The sequence below is a fragment of the Doryrhamphus excisus genome, chromosome 11 (genome assembly GCF_030265055.1).
Source record: "Doryrhamphus excisus isolate RoL2022-K1 chromosome 11, RoL_Dexc_1.0, whole genome shotgun sequence".
Classification (NCBI taxonomy): Eukaryota; Metazoa; Chordata; class Actinopteri; order Syngnathiformes; family Syngnathidae; genus Doryrhamphus; species Doryrhamphus excisus.
Window position 1 is genome coordinate 923,593 of NC_080476.1, and position 23,861 is coordinate 947,453.

Sequence of the window (23,861 nt, forward strand, 5' to 3'; positions counted from 1 at the left end):
CCATATTCAATATCTTAATGCATTTTATGTGACAGAATTTAGGGTATTGTATAATTGATTTAATTCATTCTGGAGTTTTTTTGCAGGGTGTGAAGAAATAAACATGCATAGGCGAAAAGCATAAATAAAGAAAAACTTTATATTCAATGTTGTCTAAATTGTTGTCTAAATGTCTATAATTCCATTAGGTCAATAAACAGTTTAAGGCAGCCATGGTTTCACAAAAACATTTGAAATTAACTGAAATTTGAAGTAGTTCAAAATCGCAATGGTGAACTTTGAACGTGAACTATCCATATTTATACTATATATCACCAATATAGATATATATATATTTATACTTATACTATATGCAACACTTGACGCCGGTGACACACGGAACTTAACTTTGGCTTTCTTTTGTTTCCCTCCGGAGTCTTCACAACAGCTGCACTTGCGCTGTCAAGGGGCGGAATGTCCAATGGCTAACAACAACAACAACAACAACAACGTGTGTGCAGGTCTGTATTATTTTTAACGAATGTTTGTTAAACCGCAGTGAATGAATTACCAATGATTGAATAGTTTCTGTAACGTACCTTTTCATATTTCGCCAAAACATCACCCAGATTTCAATGTTTGCGGTTCGGTCTACACCAGCTAAAATGACGCTCTGTGGAAATGATCCCATATTTGACACATAATACTTTCATGTTGCGTTAATGTCGATTTGTCGTGCTTGAATTTACGAAGGTGTGTCTGAGGCAGCGGGGAAGGATCTGTATGCTGTTCTGGGAGCCAACCCTTCAGATTCATTTCAGGAGCTCAGACGCAGATATCAGAAGCTCGCCTTGCAGGTAAACACTAGCCCAGGGGTGGGCAAACTTGGACTCGTGGGCCGCACTGAGTTAACAAAACTGTGCGGGGGGCCAGAATATATATTTTATAACACACACTATTTTACGCTTATACTTATAACAGTCCACCTTTAATTATTTGTCTAATTTTATTTATTTATTATATATTATAATGATTAATTATATTATATATATATATATATACATTTTATTATTATATATATAACATTTATTATTATATTTAATATATTATATTATATTTTATATATTTATTATTTCTTTATTTGATTTATTTGTATATATGTATATTTGTATATATATATATTTGTATATATTTGTATTTGCTTATAATTCTAACAGTCCACCTTGAATTATTTGTCTAATTTTATTGATTATGTTATATTATATATTATATTTAATCTACACATTATATATATAATTTATTATATATATTATAATTATATTATTAATTACATTACATATCAATTATATTATATTTTTATATATTTATTATTTATTTTATTTATTTACTTATTTGTATAATTTTATCTGTAAACGTGTCAGATTATTAGCTATATGTTTTAAATATGTTCCATATATCCCTTTTTTCCAGAGCATTTTAAACATCAGACCACATCAAACTACAAACTTTAATTTTACATTTTTATTATTATTATTATTTTTTTTTTTTACTGAATAAGACATCCGACTTGCAAGTCATGTTGCCAGCATGTACGTATGTTAAAAGTTAGAAAGCAACTGGCGGGCCGGATTCAAACGCTTTAAACACCAGACCACATCAAACAACAAACTTGAATTTCACATAAAAAAAAAAAAATATTATTTTTATTTTTATTATTTTTTATTTTTTGGACTGAATAAGACATCCAACTTGCAAGTCATGTTGCCAGCATGTATGTTAAAAGTTAGAAAGCAACTGGCGGGCCGGATTCAAACGCTTAGTGGGCCGCATGTGGCCCCCGGGCCGTAGTTTGCCCACCCCTGCACTAGCCTCTCTCTTTTGCTCTCTCTGTCTCAAGCACGCACAACACGCAGGCAAATATGACATGATATGTTGACACTTTCACATGATTCTTTCTCTGGAGTGTCTCAAAAAAGACTTCTTATTCCACACTAAATGTATAGCACAGACAGGCCACTGCCTAGAGGACGCTAACTGAAGATGCTAGATCAGGGCACATCAGACCCCCTTCAGCAGCTTTTTACTTTTCTCCCCCCAAAATTCCTTTTTTAAATCTTTAACAAAAGAAACTGTTGCTGGCAGCTTGCAGCCCAATGTTTTGCTGTTCCAGCTGAGCTACCCAGCATACCTTGCAGGCATTTGGAAATGACAGTTTGAAGTCATGTGCTATGTTTAGCGCTTAGTTGTTGTAGTGGTTGATTGATGTGACGTGTTTACTTGCTCTGGATGTGCTGTTTTTGCTTTGTTGCACTGTGAGAAAGTATGTCATTCTGTTTGATGATCACCTCCACCTACCTATATTGATAGATGGCCCCTTCACCAATGTTGCCCACGAGTAGGCCTATCATGTAATGGATGTATGGATTTATCAAATGGTATAAAAATTTAAAAAATAATCGTAATTATGAGCCCTCGATAAATTGACATATCACTCTCTGTGGTACACTGTGCCCAGTGTTGTATTCAAGCGCATATTATGATGTAAAATTATGGCTACCATCTAAACCAGGGGTGCTCATTAAGTCGATTACGATCTACCGGTTGATCGCGGAGGTGGTACTGGTCGATCGCGGCGTGACATTAAAAAAATATCATCCCAGCATCAATGCCGTCACTTGATTGATATACAGGGCAGCCATTCAGATGACAACTGAATGTTGCCCTTCGGGCGACCAATCGAATCAAACAACGTCTCTAAGTGCAGCAGAACTTACGATGTCAGCCTATCATCCATCCCCGTTACTTGATTGACATACAGGACAACCAGTCAGATGACAACTGAATTTTGACCTTTAGGTCACCGCTCATGCGTAAACAACGATGCAAAGTGCTAAGCTAGTCGGCGAATTGCGAGATTTTAAGCCCTCGCTAAAGTTTATGGTCACTAAAATGAGTGAAGGAGCTGGACCAAGTAAAAAGGCAAAAACTGGACCAAGTAAAAAGGCAAAAAACATATCACTTCCATACGGATATGGAATATTATACGGATATTATGATACGGATATTATCCATGACTGATAAACATTTGGAAGTGTGTTTGAGGCTGGCTATCAGCAGCTACTGTCCGGACTATGCATCCCTGGCTGGTTCAATTCAGTGCAAGTCATCAAAGTAAACTCAGGTAATTACAAAAAATGTTAATAGTTAATTATGTGTGTTTTGCAATATTGGCTCATTTGGTTATGTAAGGTACATCAACATACATTGTACGTACAAATAATCCTCAATACATTTGAAAATAAATAGATGTTTTGCATTTTTGTAGTGGGTAGATCATTTTGACTCGGTCATTTTCAAAGTAGCTCGCATGCTGAAAAAGTGTGAGCACCCCTGATCTAAACTCATGCAAGTCGTGCAGTCCATTATTTTACACGACTCCAATGTGATCTTCTACGATAGTTTAACAATACTCTACGTAACCGTGTGTGCATGTAGGAAAGAACATGGTCGGAGCTCACATAGTAGTTGGTTAATATTCTGCATTATACATTGGTAGTGTATTTCTGTTTGTATCCACCTATGAACACCAGGAGGAGGAATTGATAGCTAATATGGTATGTCTCCCGTATGTACACTACACTTGAGTACCATCTAGTGGCTCAAATGTGACATGAGAGAATGATGACATGACTCAATCTTTGAATGACAATCTTCATGATGTATGTTTTTTTTTTTATCTTGAAATGATCTAAATTTTGTCGATAATTAATTATTAACCAGCAAAATGTGTTATCCTGACCGTTTTTTTTCCATCACCCTTAGCCGATGGCCGATTTTGCTTGGGCCGATATTTTTGGCCAATACTGCTTTTGCTTCTTCAAGAACTTCTTCTTGAGTTCTTGTTGTATATATATACGTATACACAAATATCGGCCCGATATATCGGCTGGCCGATGTATCGGTCGATCCTTAGTGTTAATGTTATGAAGTTAAATACGTGTTTCAACTATCTGTCTGGAATTACAGCAATCATTTTCAACATAACATCATCCTCGTTTGGAGTCAGTGCTTCCACCTTTAAACGAAATTAATTAGGAATAATTTACAAACATGCTCACAAAAAATGGAGATTGTGTGCCTTGACATTTTTCATATTTCATATTTTTTTAGTTCTACCACGGTGCCCCCCGTTCCAATGACGCTGTCGACAGCAGACTCGCTCATCTTCCTCTTGTTATGCTACTGCGTGCTAATTGCGTGCAGTTGTGCGTACGTAGGGTTTTATAAATCGGAATATTTTTTGACGTACGTCATTTTCAGCTTTTACGCCTACACACACATTTAGTATGAGTACTTCCCCCTAAATACATGGCTTGTTCCCCGAAAGCAACATTTGACAAGTGAAACCCCTGCCAGAAAAAAAGGCCAATGGTAGAACACCACTGTCATTTGATGCATTCATTTTTAACCGTTTACATATGTCACAGAAGGTGATGTGTTTAAAAGCAGTTAAGTGCACCTTGAGGGCGGGGCCAGGAGGTGTGGTGTGTGGGGTCCGGTAGGGTAGAAGGAACTTGTCTCACGATGGTCAGGCGTACATTTGTCTCCGTGGATGTGCCTCACTTGAACTGTTTATATTGTGGGAAATGGGAGGGCTTTTCGTGCGTGCGTACACACACACACACACACACACAGTGTAAAATGTATTGCAAACCTGTGTTGCTTATGGGCATATTGTCCCTTTTCCCCCCCGCCTATGAGTCGTATTCTCCCATTGTTGGTTTGAACAGTGCCACCCAGATCGTCTTGGAGATGTGTGTGATGCAGAAGCAGAGTCTGGTATGAGGATGTTTCTTGAAATTGATGCGGCCTGGAGAATCCTGAGTGATCACAGCACCAGGAGACAATATGACCAAGAGAGGAGAGGTAAGAAGTATCTATTTTATTCCCATTCATTGGTCATCGTTGTTCAAATTAGGGTCGGGCGATATGGACCTCGCCATTTATCACGATATGTTTGGGATGTATGTATGTATGTATGTATGTAATATTTAAATTCAGCATAAGTCTTGCATAAAAGCTACCAGCCTTAAGCCATATAATGAAATACACTTGTCTGAAGTTGAAATGCATTTATATATTGGTAACAAGCTGGCTAAGCTTTTAGCACACATTGCTACAAACATTGCTACAACTCGTAAACGCTCTTATTTTGAAGACTGGTAGTTGGGTACCAAAATAAACATGCTTCCCATTGTCAAACAATCTGCATGTCATCTACGGGCATTGTAAAACACTCCTTACATTAAAGCGGTGAAGATATACTTACAGTGCAACAGCATCTTTGACAAAGGGCAGCCTTGGTGGAGTTCAACCCTCACTGGAAATGGGTCGGACCTATTGCCAGCAATGCGGATCAAGCTCTGACACTAGCAGTACAGGGAATCGACCACCACTTTTTTGTCATCTACTGTACCGAGTTGTAATGACAAGTTACTGTCCCAGACTTTTTTGTTGGTATTTGTTTGTGAGTGCGAGCCAACAATCCTTTGGAAGTCCAAATTGAATTATGGTGGGCCACATGGATCTTGACCCTGAATGTTTTGAAGCTGTCGTTTGGCAACTTAAAAGTGTCAGGTCCCTATACAGATTTTCCCAGGCAGGGGTGGTGTTGCTGCCTGCGACTCATTTTCTCTTACCCTCAGTATATTCTAAACTCGGGGTGCTCCAATCGATCTGCCACAGATCGGTATCGGCCGATATCGGTGAAAAAGGACGGTATCGACATCGGCGGATATCTGCCAATCAGTTCCCACCCCGTTGCAGCATCCAGAACAAGCATGTCTGCCGTGTGTGGGACTTTCAGTCCTTGTAAGAGTGATAGAAGTTTTGCACCCTGCAAAACATGTCTCACCGGTGTGGCTCTTTGAAAAGCTTAGATTGGTGCGGCAATGTTGTATTCTTGTGTTTTAACCATGCCAAAGTGTCACAAAATGAGATTTACAAAGTGAGCGCTAAAAGAAGTTTGGGATGGCTCTGAACGCTCGGTGTCAGAGGGCGTTCTAACACCGGCCATTTGGAATGTTGCAGATTGGTCGTGTTGAAGAGTCAGAAGAGATCCGCATTTGATGTTACCGATACTGTCGAAAACCTAATGCTAAAATGCTTAAGCCGTTGATCAAGTTGGCTTTGGCAGCTAGCGGCACAACACCCAAAGTCCTCCTGAGCGCTTGCGAGTATGACCAACCACAACAGAGTGGGTGTGCCTGGAGGCGGGCAGTGGGTGGACTAAACTGGAAACTAAACTGGTTTTTGCAGAAAGCATGAAATCCAGCAGGAATACCTAGAAAGATTTCTGAACTGGTTATTGTGTGTAATTGTGTGTATCTGCTCTGTAGGAGTACACAACTTGATACAAAGAGACGAATAATTTGCATAATAGGTCCCCTTTATGTGGGCCCCTTTGTGGGCCCCAGTCCCAGGGAGATGTAGGCCTTCTGATGGCACTGTGTTTATATGTAGTGCATATGGGTTACTGTGTACATTTAGTATTAATAATAAAGCTGCAATATTTCATCATTTTTTTGTGTTCCTTATTTTTTGCCTTAAGGAGCGCCGGTGCTCAGCCCTGAATAAGCTAAACGTCAGTCAGATTTTCTTAAATGTTATTTTCGCTTTTGCTCATATTTCAGTGATGCAATGTTTTTGTGTATAGCACTTTTTTATATTTGTATTTAATAGAATTCTGGTTGATATTATTGTTTGTAATGGTTTGTGGTTTTGTGATCTGTTATGCGACCCTCGCCTTTGCCATCATCTGCCAGCCTTAGATGAATATTTCGTTTAGCAGCAATTATCCTTCACGCGGTGATAACACTAATTAAAACCTGAGCAAGTTTAACACTCATTATTAATGGCTCAAAGTCATTATCACTGTCAAAGTGAACATGATAATGACTTTGCAGCTGAACTGTTAAAGCCAAGTGTGAACATTTGTTCACCATTCTATTCATCCATTGATATGACTATCATTCCTTGACCGCTGGGTGTCCACTTGTGCGTCTATTCTCTAATACATGGTGATACAGGTGATACTGTTGAGGCCCGATCAACTTTTTTTTAAACTTGTTAGTGTTTTTTTCTTCAGGTACTGTTAAATCAAAAATCTGTCTTCAATTCTATTGATTCCGTTTTGAGTGATGTTGTAACTACGTTGTTTGGAGTGGTGTAGCCAAAACAGCCACATGACTCATTAGACTGACGTTACATTACTCATGGCCGTTACATTACTCATGGCCGTTACATTACTCATGGCGTCAGAATTGCAACAAGACAAGAGGCTCAAAAATATCGAACTATCTATCTCAGAGCAGAAAGAAACAAACGGTCGGCCCTGCCAACAAGTTGTCCCTTATTCATTTTTGCGTACGTTGGCAACCCTTCAATGTCTATGCTGGGAAGTGACGTGTGTGTGGCTACAGCGGTTACCCTGTGAGTGCTAGCAGCACGTTAGCAGTGTGGAGAGTGGCTGACAACAGCTCCTGTGTGAATGTTCACTGCATGTATTCGCCGCTTGTTAATCAAGCAATTCAAGTGTACCATGAGTCTCTCCTTAAACAGTGACAGTAGAGTAGTATTCTACAATGGTTTCTAGGTGTCAGTAATGTTAGGCTGATGAAGGCACCAAGAAGTAGGCTCACGTGTCTCTTATTATGCCCACTATATTGGGTAATGGGAGTGTAAAGGTGACTATAGGGGTGTTATTTGTTGTCTGTGGTGCTCTAATGTTGAAAACTGTAATTAAATGGTCATTTTCTATGCTCAAACTACAAAAATATTTCATTGATTAACTCATTCTAAGACAGTTTTTTTCCCCAACCGGACCGCTCGTTTCCAAAGATGTCTTTTATGTTTTTGTTTTTTTTTGCTTGAGAGGCAAAAAGGTGATGACACAACTGCACAATAGAAGACAGCATGTTTAGTGTAAAAGTGGCCAGTAGGTGACAGAAATGCATTTTATCAGTGCTCGGATTGGGGCTGCACAGCGGTCGAGTGGTTAGCGTGCAGGCCACACAGCAAGGAGACCCGGGTTCGACTCTACCCCCTCGCATCTCTGTGTGTTCTCCCCGTGCATGCGTGGGTTTTTTTCCTGGGACTATGGTTTCCTCCCACATTCCAAAAACATGCTAGGTTAATTGGCCACTCCAAATTGTCCATAGGTATGAATGTGAGTGTGAATGGTTGTTTGTCTATATGTGCCCTGTGATTGGCTGGCCACCAGTCCAGGGTGTACCCCGCCTCTCACCCCAAGACAGCTGGGATAGGCTCCAGCACCCCCGTGACCCTCATGAGAACGAGCAGTACAAAATAAATGAATGAAAAAGTGCTCAGCATGCATCTTTGCCTTGTCAAAGAGCCTCTGCAGCAACCAGGAAGTGAAAAGGCTTGTGGCTGTCTATCGTTCAAGAGGTTCCGCATTGAAGGGAAATTTTAATGCATGCACACGTGTACACATATGCAGGTGGAATTGCATGGGTGACTACATCTTCCTTCATCACAAACACATTACAGGCATTACAGTTTGAAAAGTTAGCCAGTTTGTCACCAATAAATAAATGTGCTTTACAATTTCAGACAAGTGTATTTCATGTTATGGCTTAAGCTTTGTAGCTTTTTATACAAGACTCTGATTGAAATTTTAGAATGTCATGTCATGATATATGCTCAGGTCCATATCGTCCAATCCTAGTGTGGAGTACCCGAGGGGTCAATACTGTGACCAAAACTGTTCAACTTGTGTATTACTGACTGTAAAGTTACTTAAAGGTAGCTAGGTATTATTTGCGGATGATACTGCTGCCTTTTGTCCCCGCGGAAGCACAGCAGCGATCATTATAAAGGTCACAGATGACAAACAAAAATAATGCTATTTGGTATTAGAAGAAAAGACAAGTACGAGCAATACAAATCGATGGTGTCGACGCTGAACGGGTGAATGAAAGTACAGTATATTTCTGGGGATCATAATGGATGGAAAAAATGAGCTGGACAGCTCATAATGGACAGAAATATTTCAATATTTTGTTCTTGATCAGAATTTACTGCACACTGAATTGCTCTCTTTTCTATGCCGCTTATCCTCACGAGGGTCGCGGGTATGCTGGAGCCTATCCCAGCTGTTTTTAGGTGAGAGGCGGGGTACACCCTGGACTGGTCACCTATGGAGAACATACAAATCCTTTATTTCTAAAATCACAAATATTAAAATTTGCTGATTTAGTACATTTTCAAACCGCTAAAATGATGCATAAAGCTAACAATAACCTATTACCCCAAACTTTTATCACCATTCTGATGCTATTTGTGATCGGTATTTATAATGAATGTGAAAAAATACTCTTACATCACCACTTGCACTACCTTATTACTTATGTATGAAAACAATCACATCTGAAATGCAGGAAGTGAATAAAAGTACTGCAATAGAGGTGAAAAAGATGGGGGGCTTGCATTTAATAAGCCTTGCTTCTTCCTACTCCTTTTGGACTGTGAATTGGATTATGAGATGTATTCCATTGTAACTTCATGTACAGATATGTTCAAATAAAATTATACTGCTACCATTACTATTACAAAATTTGTTATCGCGACAGGCCTATTTACGTGTATGGTAACTGGAGAATGTACGCAAACCAAGGCAAGATTTTAGTGTAAATTATTAATGTTAACCAAAAAACATCAGGGTGTACGTTCACCGAGCTTCCACTGTAGTCATGTCCGTGTGGACTTTGGCACTTGCTACTGGATCATTAAAACGGCAACATAAAAAGACCATTTCCCAGAAAATGTTAGTATGGTCTTGGTTGCTGTTCCTCTACTCATCATGCCATAAAATGTCTTCTGCCTTCTTTAGCTCAGGAACTGAAACAGGATTGGCTCGTTGATACCACAGTCTCCATGGAAGACATGACCTGGAACCAGGGTAACTACACATAAGATCTAATACAAGTATGTGATTTGCTTTTGGTTTATTGATCATTATATGGTGTATACCAAAATTAGATATTTAACTTTTCTTGTGTGGGACTTGATTCCAAATTGAGAATCCTATAGGGGTGTCATTGTACGCCAGCATCATGGCTCAGTACGTATCGTATGTTTTAAGTTGACAGTTGGGTTGGCACTGTGTACTGTGTACTACTGTGTACTGTGTACTGTGTACTGTGCAGGTTACGCATTGTAGCTACATTTGAACCTATGCACAAGCAAGCGTGCACACACATATAGTTGTGTAGATATTTGAGACGTCACAAATCAAAAACAATGTGTACAAGTCAAAGCTATGCGTGGAAAGAGTAGTCCTTTGATAGGTCCCGTGTTTATATAGTCATAGAACACAAAGTAATCAGTGTAAATCATCTCAAATAGACAGTAATGAAGTAGTTGAATTTAGAAAAATGGCTGGGATTTAATTAAAATAAATGCAAAGTGATGGCAGGTCATTCTCAAATGATAGTCATTTTTTCATAAAAAGAAATAATACAATTGACACAACTCTGAAAAAATCGAATAGACTGCATCGAGTTTGGACTGGTGGACATGCCGATCAGCATGATTTCACCACATATTTATTTCTGGACTCTGTAAGTTAAAACATTAGTACAGGGAAACCTTGGTTAGCGTCATTAAATCCAGAAGGTTCCAGAAGGTCCGAAGAACTGAAAAAGATGCTAAACTAATCCATTTTTTCCATAGGAAACAGTCCAATGGATCTGTTCAAGAAAGCCAAAAATGTTCCCACAAAACATGTTTTTAGAAATCCATTTGAAATGCATATACTGTAAATTCATTGAAATAATGAATGGAAGGGAGAAATGAGAGAAATTGAAGGTTACTTTTACCTTCACTGAGGACATGATTGTTGACCCGAGTGTTTCCAAAGACACAGTAGGACAGTGAGATCAACATCTTCCTCTTCAACACCACCTTCCTGTTTTGCCATGTATTACCATGAGCATTATTTATTGAATTCAATAATGTTTCTCACCTTAGTAATGTAACATGGAGCCAAAGAAAGGCAGGCTCAGGTCCCAGCATTTTTATTCAAACAAAAAGGCGGGAAAACACGATTGAATTGAAGGTGACAAACTCCTGACAAAACAGGGTGGCAGCGGTGAAGAGCAAGGTGTTGATTTCGCTGCCACATTGTGTCTTTGGGAACAGTTACATGCGTGCTGCACCCTTCCATGCTCTCTCACTTCCTCCTTCCTGTCATGTGATTCTCCCATTCGCATGATCGCTGCCGAGTTAGTAACAAAATTAGAAAGGTACGGAATCAGAGGATTAGTTTTGCCCTGGGTCAAAAACGACTTAACTGACAGGAAGCAGTACGTAAAGCAAGGAGAACACAAATCTACACTTCCTGTACCTCACTTTTAAACATACCGTGTGGGAAATCGTTACGCCTCTGGACTGAACCAAATTTTCCATACTGTAATATCAGATTATGGGATGCTGTATTACTGTTCCACCACTATTTTGTTATTGTTTTCTTATCATGTCAAATATATCTTTACTATATGTAGGTTGTGTCCTTTTACAGAAGAGCTTGTGTATACGTACTGCTGCCGCTGTGGGGGACAATTCCAAATTACAGAAGAAGAGATGGATGCAGAGATGCAATGGAGGAAAGGTGCTAATGAAGAAGAGGAAACGGAGGAACACCATCATGTGGTTGTATGCTGTAACACGTGTTCCCTTAGTGTGTACGTGACATATCCTTTGCATAGCAACTATGTTCATAGTTTGAAGCCTAGAATTGAAGGTGTGTAAACGTATCCAGAGCGCTAGCAGCAGATTAGCCTGGTGAGAAAGCATCCGTTTTCCGTTTTCCCAACTAGGAAAAAAACCACACTGGAGGTGCTGCAGATCCTTCGTCCTGACAGCCAACACTTAATGAGGCGTTGGTCTGCAATGTAAATATAAACAAAATAGCGCAAAATGGTGCGTGCTTGTCAAGTCAAACCATAGTTAAAAGTTATTTCAATAAGACAACCATTGGAAAGTAAATCCAACTAAAGTGCTGTTTGCTTTTTTTTTTTTTTTACTATGCACCACTTCTTGATATTTTGTTTGCCATCTTAAAACAGCAACAACTTTTCAAAAACAACTTTCCGCACAATTTCACATCACCTATGCAATTACAATAGCAGTGGTTCAGTGGTGGAGTAAAACAATTAGACAATAATTACTGCTGTAAAAAATACAGTACAGCAACAACAAAGTAAAAGTGACACTTTCAACAGTGCAATCAATGTTTGTTTATATTCCTGTCTGCTAAACATGCTGCTAATATGAATGCACTAGTAGCTAAGCTAATACAGTAGTGAGGAGCAGAAAGTGGAAAACAACTTATACTCTTTTAAAATTGTTTCCAAATTCAGGAGGAAGCCAACTATGCTGTTCTAATGTCACCTGCTGTGCTGAACACTCGTTCAGAGGGGGGGGGGGACACTTGTTGGGGACGGACAAATAGCTCCTGGACAACTTTGAAAGCAGTGGAAGATCCACTTGTTCTGACCTGATTTGCTTGGTTTTTCCCCGGTGTCTGACGAGGAACTAGACAGGGAGGCGGCGGTAGACTAGTCCGTGTTGTGGTGTCCCCTTTTGGGGGGATTTGTCGTGCTGCTGTTGTATGGCTTCTTAACGCGGCATTCTTTGCAAATGACAGACGTTTTGTCGAGCTTTCCACTGTTCTTTGTGAATCTGTAGTGTTTCCAAACATACCATTTAAACGTTGCGGGGGGGGGGGGGGTTAAATAAAGAAACTTCCTCGCTGCTGTTTGTGTACGAACGTCCATGCTGTTTTACTCGTAGTGTGCCTCACATGCTTCCGTCCGTATTCAAATAATGATGGTGCATTCATTGCACCTGGGGAACAGCATATGGGGTGAAGTTGAACATTAATAAAACGGCACTTACATCGGATTTTACCGATACCCACAAACGCATCGCGATGAATCTATTTTTTTTTTTTTTTGTCCCGTCCAGCCATTGGGGCAGATAGTATTGTTGATCTAAATGGCAGGAGGCACCGCCTCCCGCCCCCCACACACCCCCAGGAAGCAGAACCAGGCCCGCCCCAGGTAACCCCAGGCCCGACCACCGACATAGGACCACCCCGGCCAGGACAGAAGAGGCCCGGGCACACTGCCCCATGGAGGACCGGGCGGTTGAGATGGAACACCCTACGCCAGACCCCCGCAGAGCCCCCCCCCCCCCGTATATCTACATGGCCATATACCCACATACACACCCACACATATACATATATATATATATATATATATATATATATATATATATATATATATATATATATATATATATATATATATATATATATATATAATTATAATAAAACTAATCATTAATTATCTAAGTATTTAAAACAATAAATACATAAAATAAACTCAGACACATGCACACCCCAATCACTCAATACACACACATGCTGTGGACGTCCCCGGGTGGGGCGTCCGGGGCATCACAGGGCGGGGGACCCAGGGGTCCCAGACCCACAACCAGGCCCCGAGCCCAGGGAGGTACGGACCGCCAAGGCATAGCACCCCCAGACTCCCCTCGACCACGGCATCAGGGCTACTGCAGTGTGGCAGACAAAGGAGCGGGCGAGGGGAGGAGGCCCGCACATGAGCAAGCGGAGGGGGCGAGCAGGCGAGTGGTGAGGCGCTCCACTGCGCCGGCCGACATCCGCCGGGCAGCTCACCCCCGTGAGGGAGAGCCATAGCTCCAAGTCACGGGGAGGCCAAGCACCAGAGCCGAGGAGTTAAGACCAGCGCAAGGCCACTGACGGACCCCACCATCCACCGGGAGGGCCAGCCCCGCCCCCAGAACCAGCAGCGCTCCGCCCACGTACCGGAGAACCATCCCCGACGAGCCCTAAGGCAAGACTGGGGATGGGCAAAGACAGGGACAGCGATGCGGCAGAGCATAGGACCAGTGGCAGCAGACACCCAAACGCCCGAAAGAGCACCGCCCCCCCAGCAGGCCCCACCCCGAGGAGCATGCTCCCCATCCCCACACGCCACCCCGGCCCCCGTCCCCACGAGCAGGATCAGGTCCCCTCCCAACACACAGCCCGGTCCCCGCAGCAGCCACCACAGCGCAACAACCCCAAGCCACCACCGTAGACTTCAGGCCACCAGCAGCGCGGACCCCACTGCCTGGAGGCCGGTGAACGCCCCCCCCAAGGGCACGTTGGCACCCGCGACCCAGGACAGATCCAGGGAGGTAGCGCCAACCATGACACCAGGGCAAGCCCCGGCGTCAGCTGGTTCCAGCGGGACCCCCAGGAAGGCCAGGCAGACCAGACCAAAATATCCTGCAGCCCAGGGCACCCCGAGCGAGCCGCCAAGCCCCAGCAGCCAGCGGGCCAATCGCGGGGGTAGGCAGTAGGCTCTCCGGTCCAGCCCGCTACGCCTGTGTGTGTGAAGATGGTATTGTGTAGATTGTGCAATTAAAAATTGGCCTGCCCCATATGGCTGACCTATGTGTGTGGTGTATGTGTGTGTGTGTGTGTGTGGAGGGAAGCTGAGCAATGGTGGGTCCCATGCCTGCCCAGACCCCCCCCCCCCCAGAACTGAGTGTCTAAGGTGCGGTTAAAATTGAAGGGTGACCAGCCAGAGGAATGCCGAGGACAAAAGGGCATCCGCAAGGAAATCCTTCGCCCCCGGCAAAACCAGTTGCAGGCCACCCCCCAAAGTCCTACATGTATGTGAGGTGGTGCAGTGCAGCAGGGAGGATCGGGGCCCCACACACGCCCACCCCGCACTACCGGCCAACCGAGCCGGGCAAGCCAGCGGCCCGGAGCAAGCCCTGGGCCACAGGACCAACCACGAGCCCCACCCAGCCCATCGTGGCGGCCAGTCCGGCCTGCCAGACTGGCGATGAATCTAGATTTCACCCGTCAATTGCATCCATACCCAGTGAATGAGCCGATGCACTGGCATTGCTCGCATGCACATCGATGTATTGATTAATATCGATTATTTTCCACACCCTTAGTGGAGACGCGTTCTCTGGAGTGATGAATCATGCTTTTCCATCTGGCAATCTGATGGATGAGTCTGGGTTTGGAGGTTGCCAGGAGAACGGTACATTTGGGACTGCATTGTGCCGAGTGTGAAATTTGGTGGAGGAGGAATTATGGGGTTGGGTTGTTTTTCAGGAGTTGGGCTTGGCCCCTTAGTTCCAGTGAAAGGAACTTTGGGTTCTTCTGCATTTTGGACAATTCCATGTTCCCAACCGTGTGGGAACAGTTTGTAGCGGGCCTCTTCCTCTTCCAACATTTTGCACCAGGGCACAAAGCAAGGTCCATAAAGACCTGGATGACAGAGTCTGGTGTGGATGAACTTGACTGGTCCTGACCTGAACCTGAACCTGAACCTTTGGGATGAATTAGAGCGGAGACTTAGAGCCAGGCCTTCTCCACCAACATCAGTGTGTGACCTCACCAATGTGCTTTTGGAAGAATGGTTAAAAATGATGAATGATTATTTTTAATATTATTAAAAATAAATAAATATAGACAGCAGAGCATCGAGTGGATCTAGTTTTCTTCCAGTGTGGCTACTCAGAAGTTTAAGGGATGCACGGAGGCATCAAGAAGAACTTGACAGTTATATATATATATATATAGGTATATTATGGCTGTGAAATGATGAAAATGTTTAATCAGATTTATCACAGATTTGTAACGCATTAATCACCATTAACAACTAATTGTGAAATATGCCCATGTTACTGGTTTTAACGGATAGAAAGATAAATGCTGATAACTATCGTTATGTATTAAGAGGTCCAAATGAATTGACTGTGCAAATCAAGCAAAAAATCCATTTGTCTAACATTTAGAACATAGTCTAACATAGTGTTGAATAGTAGTAGAACAGGGGTGCTCATTAAGTCGATCGCGAGCTACCGGTCGATCGCGGAGGTGGTACTGGTCGATCGCTGGTCGATCGCGGCGTGACATTAAAAAAATATCATCCCAGCATCAATGCCGTCACTTGATTGATATACAGGGCAGCCATTCAGATGACAACTGAATGTTGCCCTTCGGGCGACCAATCAAATCAAACAACGTCTCTTAAGTGCAGCAGAACTTACGATGTCAGCCTATCATCCATCCCCGTTACTTGATTGACATACAGGACAACCAGTCAGATGACAACTGAATTTTGACCTTTAGGTCACCGCTCATGCGTAAACAACGATGCAAAGTGCTAAGCTAGTCGGCGAATTGCGAGATTTTAAAGCCCTCGCTAAAGTTTATGGTCACTAAAATGAGTGAAGGAGCTGGACCAAGTAAAAAGGCAAAAACTGGACCAAGTAAAAAGGCAAAAAACATATCACTTCCATACGGATATGGAATATTATACGGATATTATGATACGGATATTATCCATGACTGATAAACATTTGTAAGTGTGCTTGAGGCTGGCTATCAGCAGCTACTGTCCGGACTATGCATCCCTGGCTGGTTCAATTCAGTGCAAGTCATCAAAGTAAACTCAGGTAATTACAAAAAATGTTAATAGTTAATTATGTGTGTTTTGGAATATTGGCTCATTTGGTTATGTAAGGTACATCAACATACATTGTACGTACAAATAATCCTCAATACATTTGAAAATAAATAGATGTTTTGCATTTTTGTAGTGGGTAGATCATTTTGACTCGGCCATTTTAAAAGTAGCTCGCATGCTGAAAAAGTGTGAGCACCCCTGGTGTAGAACATTTCAATCCCACGTTAAACTGTGTTATTATGAGCAATGAGGGATGGTGTTCACAGGCATCACATAGTTTATGATAAATATCATTTTCTCAGTGTCATTTCAGCATACTTCAAATGTAGCAAACTCTACGTCTCAATGAACCCTTTTAAACGCTTTTAAAAAGGAAATATTCATTTTTGATAATAGCATTTGAAACGGTTGTATGTTGAAAATGGTGAGAGATGAGGGCATACTATAAATGAGAGAAGATCATCACTTGGATCCAAAGTTAGTAACGGGAGTACTATATTTACTCACCTAATGTGAATACTACTACTATGACATCACCAGTCTCAGAAACCTCTACAGAGGAAACTCGTTCCAGCCGCTTGTGTTCCGACCCATTTAGTTGTTAGTCAGTCAGTGTAGTGCTATACTTCAATATTCAATGTATTACTGCACTAAAAATGAACATTTTATATATATATATATATATATACAATATAGTATATAGTAGTAGTTGATGTGTGTGTGTGTGTGTGTTTATATATGTGTATATATATATATATATATAGTATATAGTAGTAGTTGATTTATGTATTGTGTTAACTTGCTCTGGATGTGTTGTGTTTTTGATTTGTTGCACTGTGAGCAAGTATGTCATTCTGTTTGATGGCCACCTATATGTGTATATATATATATATATATAGTATATAGTAGTAGTTGATTTATGTATTGTGTTAACTTGCTCTGGATGTGTTGTGTTTTTGATTTGTTGCACTGTGAGCAAGTATGTCATTCTGTTTGATGGCCACCTATATGTGTATATATATATATATAGTATATAGTAGTAGTTGATTTATGTATTGTGTTAACTTGCTCTGGATGTGTTGTGTTTTTGATTTGTTGCACTGTGAGCAAGTATGTCATTCTGTTTGATGGCCACCTATATGTGTATATATATATATATAGTATATAGTAGTAGTTGATTTATGTATTGTGTTAACTTGCTCTGGATGTGTTGTGTTTTTGATTTGTTGCACTGTGAGCAAGTATGTCATTCTGTTTGATGGCCACCTATATGTGTATATATATATATATAGTATATAGTAGTAGTTGATTTATGTATTGTGTTAACTTGCTCTGGATGTGTTGTGTTTTTGATTTGTTGCACTGTGAGCAAGTATGTCATTCTGTTTGATGGCCACCTATATGTGTATATATATATATATAGTATATAGTAGTAGTTGATTTATGTATTGTGTTAACTTGCTCTGGATGTGTTGTGTTTTTGATTTGTTGCACTGTGAGCAAGTATGTCATTCTGTTTGATGGCCACCTATATGTGTATATATATAGACGGGCTCCCCGACAAAGTTTGAACCCAATGTGTCCTGCAAGTGAAAAGGTTTACCCACAGCTGTCATACAGTCTCTTTGTCTCAGTGGTTGCCTGAATGGGGTTATACCAGGGGTGGGCAAACTACGGCCCGGGGGCCACATCCGGCCCGCCCAGTGTTTCAATATGGCCCGCCTGTTTTTTCCAAAGTATTCCATTTAAACTCAACACATAACCTGGCATCGTGGCTTGGGCCAATTTTTTGATGGTTGAGGTAGCTGCTTTATCAATTTCGTTATTTGATGTGGTCTGTTGTTTACAAAATACTCCTGTAAAAAGGGACACAAGCACATAATAATAATAATAATAATAATGATAATAATACTACTATTATATTAATATTGTTGTTAATAATATTAATATAATAATGGTAGTAATATTACAAAATACTCCTGGAAAAAGGAGCACAAGCACAATAATAGTAATACAAATAATGATAATAATACTACTATTATATTAATATTGTTGTTAATAATATTAATATAATAATGGTATTAATATTATTATTATAACAAAATAATAATAATATAATAACATTACTATAACTAATAATAATTCTAATAAAAATAACAATAATAATAATAATAATACATTGAGAAACACACGTTACATCAAATAAATGATTTCAAAGTGCACATATAGCAGATTGCATGACACTTTTACATGTAAAATATGTGTAAAAATATAGGTGTAAAAATGGACTGTTACGTGTAAAATACGACATAATCCCCCCCCGTCATTTTTGTTAAATTAATGCGGCCCGCGAGTCAAAAAGTTTGCCCACCCCTGGGTTATACTGTATTGCAATATATTGTCATATATATTTTTTTATGTCTCGATTGTGACACCCGGTCTTCCTGCTCGGGGTAGCTCCATTTACACATTTCATTCAAGTTGTCAGGTGGAACACAGCCTGGTATGGGATTTGGTCTGACTAAAGTAAGTAAGTCTCAGGTGAAGGTTCATCCCCTGGAGAACACACCAGAGGGCGTTGGCTTTGGCAGCGACAGGGTCATCTATGCCCTGGGGTCCTAGCGGCGTGTCTTAACCTGCCTACTCCCAGACATAATTCTTTTTTGTATATCTAATGTCTTCTGTCCTTGTCAAACAGACTGAAAAAACGTTTACATACTGGAATAAATGTCATTCATTTGGGGCTCTGAACGCATTATTTGAACCGAAATGAAGCATTTAGGTGGCTAAATGCAATCAAATACAAATATAAGCCATTAAGAGGACAAAGTGAAATTGTGAATATAGTATATAGTATTCTACATTTGTGACTAAATGTGCATATTCTTAACTTCAAGTGTTTCAAGTGGAGTTGTCACAGAGTTGTGATCTTTCATGTATGCTTTTATTTTGGCGTGTTTCCACAACTTCCATTGTGCCGAGTGTCTGCAGACTTCCATGAGTTTTCGCGCTGGATGGAGCCAGCAGGGACTCTGAATGAATAGGACTTCTCTGTGAAGTTGGCTGCCATTTTAGGGTGCAGAACCCAGAAAACATGTCCTCGGCACACAGCTTAGCCATTAATTACGCAAATCAAATATTCGGTTGTTGTAAATAAACGGAATGACCAGAATATCTGATTAAATTGTATATCGTGTGGTACTTAATATACTGTTTCTTTCATGACAAGTCAGTGATGATTTAGATGATAGTCTCTGAAATGTATTAACAATGCCATTACTGAAATAAATGTTGCATTGTGCAAATACTTACAGTTAAATATACATATAAGTACTCATTATGGTCATTAAAAACACATTTTTTAAATAACCGGTATGGTTATGAATAGATTGGTGGAATGATAATGTCATGTATGGTCTTACTCACACTGCCTAACTAACGCCAAAAGGAAGGAAATTAATTAAAAAATTATTATTATTATTGAATTCATCAAATTAGGGGTTCTCCAATCGATCGACCATCGACTGTGGAATGTTGGTCCACTCTGTGCAAAGTTGCTGGATATCAGTAGGAAGTGGTAAATGCTGTCATATACGCCGGTCAAGCACATCCAAACATGCTCAATGGGTGGGATGGGAATGGGATGGGAATGGGATGGGAATGAGAGTATGCTGGCCATGCAAGAACTGGGACATTTTCAGCTTCCAAGAATCCTTGGAACACGGGGCCGTGCATTATCTTGCTGAAACATGAGGTGATGTTCATGGATGTATGGCACAACGATGGGCCTCAGGCTCATCACGGTATCTCTATACGGTATATACACGGTGCATTTAAAATGCCATCTTTAAAATGCACCTGTGTTGTTTGCCCATAACGGATGCATGCCCATAACGGATGCATGCCCACACCATAACCCACCACCACCACCACTTGATCCACAACATTGACATCGGCAAAGCGCTCACTCTCACACGACACCACACACGCTGTCTGTCATCTGCCCTGAACAATGTCAATCCAGATTCATCCATTAAGGCGCCATCCAATGTGAGCATTTTCCCACTCAAGTCTGTTACGGCAACGATCTGGATTCAGGCTAAGACCCCGATGAGGACGACGAGCATGCAGTTGAGCTTCCCTGCGACGTTTTTTTACAGTTTATTCAGAAATTCTTTGATTATGCAAAGCAATTGTAGGGCCTACAGCTCGTGCTCACTGTCAGTACACTGTGATGTCACAAAGAGCCGATGTTAGAAAACACTCTCTGAAACCAAGTGTTCAGATCCATTCCAAACAAACGAGAATACAACATTCTAACGACATTCATGAACTCGTTCATCAGCTTTGACACCCGAGTGGGGAAAATGCACGTCTTTGTAATGAGTTTTAAAAAATCCAACTTTGTGTGAGACCATGAATGCATCCTGGCTGAGTTCTGACTGGTGATTGGATGAGCACGAGGATGAGCAGACAGGATGCTATTCAGTTCTTTCTCACACAGGTAAACATGGAGGGAAAAAGTCATACTTTCCCAGAACTATTTGACATTTGTAAAAAAAATAATAAATTAGAGATCATTTTAAAAAAACAGCAGCATGGGAACATGTTTGCGCCAGAGTAAACAAATCATGTTTACAGTAATTTACACGTACATTTATGTAAGTTTATCTCTTATATTAGCAAGGGTACTCGATCAACTCGTCTTTTCTGAACCACTTTGATACCCCAAATTCCCTCCTAATTTGTTGTATTCTCTTCTTTGGACTTTGGAAGATGTCTTCTTTTAAATGTACGTTCTGCGGCACCAGGCTATTTCTCTTTAGCGGGCAAGGGAGTAAAATGGCTCTTTTCATAGTAAAGGTTGCTGACCCCTGGTCTATGTTGGTCTGTGCTGATCCACTGGCATGAACCAGCATGGTCCACCAGCTAAACCAGCAAAGACCAGCATCATTTCCATGCTGGTCTATGCTGGTTTTTTCCAGCGGGGATGTTAACATGTTACCAGTGATAGCATGCTAATGTTATCATACAAGCATTTTTAGCTATTTTCATGGGTAGACACACTTAACTTAATTATGACCATTGCTAGCATGCTAACATTAGCATAGTAGCATTTTAATTCATTTTCATAGCTAGACATATATATATATGTATATATATATATATATATATATATATATATATATATATATATATATATATATATATATATATATATATATATATATATATATATATATATACAGTAAACCTCGGATATATCGGATTCAATTGTTCCCACTGGTTTTGTCCGATATAAGCGAAATCCGTTATATGCGTATACCGGAAAATGTCCGTTTTACGCATATATCGGATTTATATCCGGTATATGCGTAAATGGGATTTTATCCGTTATAAAAAGGCACTTCCTTGACTATGTTTCCAATGTACCTGGACTGGGCAATGAAAAGAGACGTAAGGTAATGAGAATTTAGCTTTATTGGACTCTGAGCATAACAAATTGTTAATTAAGCTAGGCCCTGTTACGCCCGTTATTTCCAATAGTGAGGTTAAGATCTCATTCACTGCTGTGCTAGTATTATTGACGTCACTCACTTTTATATTTGTCCTAAATCTGAATAATAAACGTGAATATAAATCGCGCAGGCAACGCTGCAAATGACCTCGTATAGCGGCCTGTCACGATTCGGCGAATCCGAGCGCCACCATGCGGCCATCCGATATATGCGAGGGAAATTTAATGGAAATGCATTGGAACGGGACTGGAGATTTTGTCCGAAATAGGCGAAATCCATTATAAAAAATCCGATATATGCAATGATTTTTTTATTGGAAATGCATTACAGAAAAATCGGTTCTTTTTTATCTGTCCGTTGTGAGCGAATTTCCGATATATCCGAGATTTACTGTATATATATATGACACTATTATGTTGGGTGTTACCATGTTACCACAGGCAGCATGTTAACATTAGCAATCTAAATATGTAAATCGAAGGACAATATCGTTGGAACTCCAGTGCATGGCGGAGGTCAGCCATTTAAGAAGGTCATTTTGAGTGGTTTGAATCAGGTTACAATTGTGGAACTTGTAAAGATGAGACTTTTATTTTCAACGGGAATGTTGTCACAGAAATCGTAGTGTTCCAGCTATCCTATCCGTCTGGAATGATCTGGAAAGTTCGATTTTGGAACGGTGTCAATCTGTTATGATAGTGATATAGTAGTTGAGAAAATGTTGTAATAATATGAACAACAATTTAGATTCAGAGTAACACATGTAGACCATGACTTCCATATTTGTACAGTATTTGTGACGGTCGCGATTTACGATGAATTATTCCCAAAGTCAAAATATAAATGGTCGCAATACAAATGTATTCTATGACCCGGCAAAATTATCTCATGACCCCACGGGGGTCCCGAAGCCTAAATTGAGAAGCGGTGCCCTAAATGACAGCGCCATTCTCCTCTCAGCGGGATTGAGACAGACACACAAAGGGATAAAGACTGGTAATGACTCTGCTCTCTCTGGTCAGTCAACCTGCAAAGGTCACAGCTGACAAGAGACTGCATGATGATCATCTCTCATCTTTTATCCCGACTCGTCCGTGTGGCCACGCTGCTCTCTTCACGGAGCTCAAAGAGAAACAGCAAAGAAAGTTACAACTTTGACAGAAGTGGGGTGTGGGGTGGGGAGGCATTGTCTGAATGATTTCATTACCCCCCCCCTCCCCTTCATCACAATCAGCAAAAGTGGTCAGCGGAGATTATCCTGGCTGGGGGAGGGGAATGTGACAGCTGATGTTTAAATGAGGGCTTGGTGGAATATTGATGTGACAGACAGAGACAGAGACAGGAACTAAATCACTTTCACTAACGTAACGCCTGCAATTAGAACACCTTAGATCACTTTTCAACCGTTTGTCAGACACGCACACACACACACACACACACACACACACACACACACACACACACACACACACTCACAAAATCAATTCAGCACAGTCACACAACTTCCAAACAGTTGCCAGATGTTTATATACCGTATCTTATTCATAATTAATGATGCAATTTTGGAATGTAACGCAACACAAAATGCAGTTCTTAAATGAAACTATTATTAGATTATTAAGAGATGAAAAAATTCAAAGCTTCATAGCCCATTCGGCTTCACGATTTTTTGCTTGACAACAGAATTCATTCCTCCAGGCCCCGAATCAGCACAACAGACCCAGACGATCACACTACCACCACCAGATTTGACTGT

At 40.8% G+C, this 23,861-nt stretch overlaps 1 protein-coding gene across 1 annotated transcript; it reads left to right on the top strand.

Moving 5' to 3' along the window:
- The first annotated feature begins 380 nt into the window (after window positions 1–380).
- dnajc24 (DnaJ (Hsp40) homolog, subfamily C, member 24) lies at window positions 381–13,292 on the top strand. Its single transcript, XM_058088101.1, has 5 exons — window positions 381–500; window positions 733–836; window positions 4,770–4,905; window positions 9,893–9,961; window positions 11,582–13,292. The coding sequence occupies exons 1-5, from the start codon at window positions 461–463 to the stop codon at window positions 11,809–11,811; spliced, it is 579 nt and encodes a 192-aa protein (XP_057944084.1). The 5' UTR covers window positions 381–460; the 3' UTR covers window positions 11,812–13,292.
- Window positions 13,293–23,861: the final 10,569 nt, after the last annotated feature.

Coding starts and splice junctions, on each gene's coding strand:
- dnajc24 (XM_058088101.1), top strand. CDS start 461: ATGGCTAACAACAACAACAACAACAACAACGTGTGTGCAG. Junction 837..4,769: donor ATCAGAAGCTCGCCTTGCAG/GTAAACACTAGC, acceptor TGGTTTGAACAG/TGCCACCCAGATCGTCTTGG. Junction 9,962..11,581: donor AGACATGACCTGGAACCAGG/GTAACTACACAT, acceptor GTCCTTTTACAG/AAGAGCTTGTGTATACGTAC.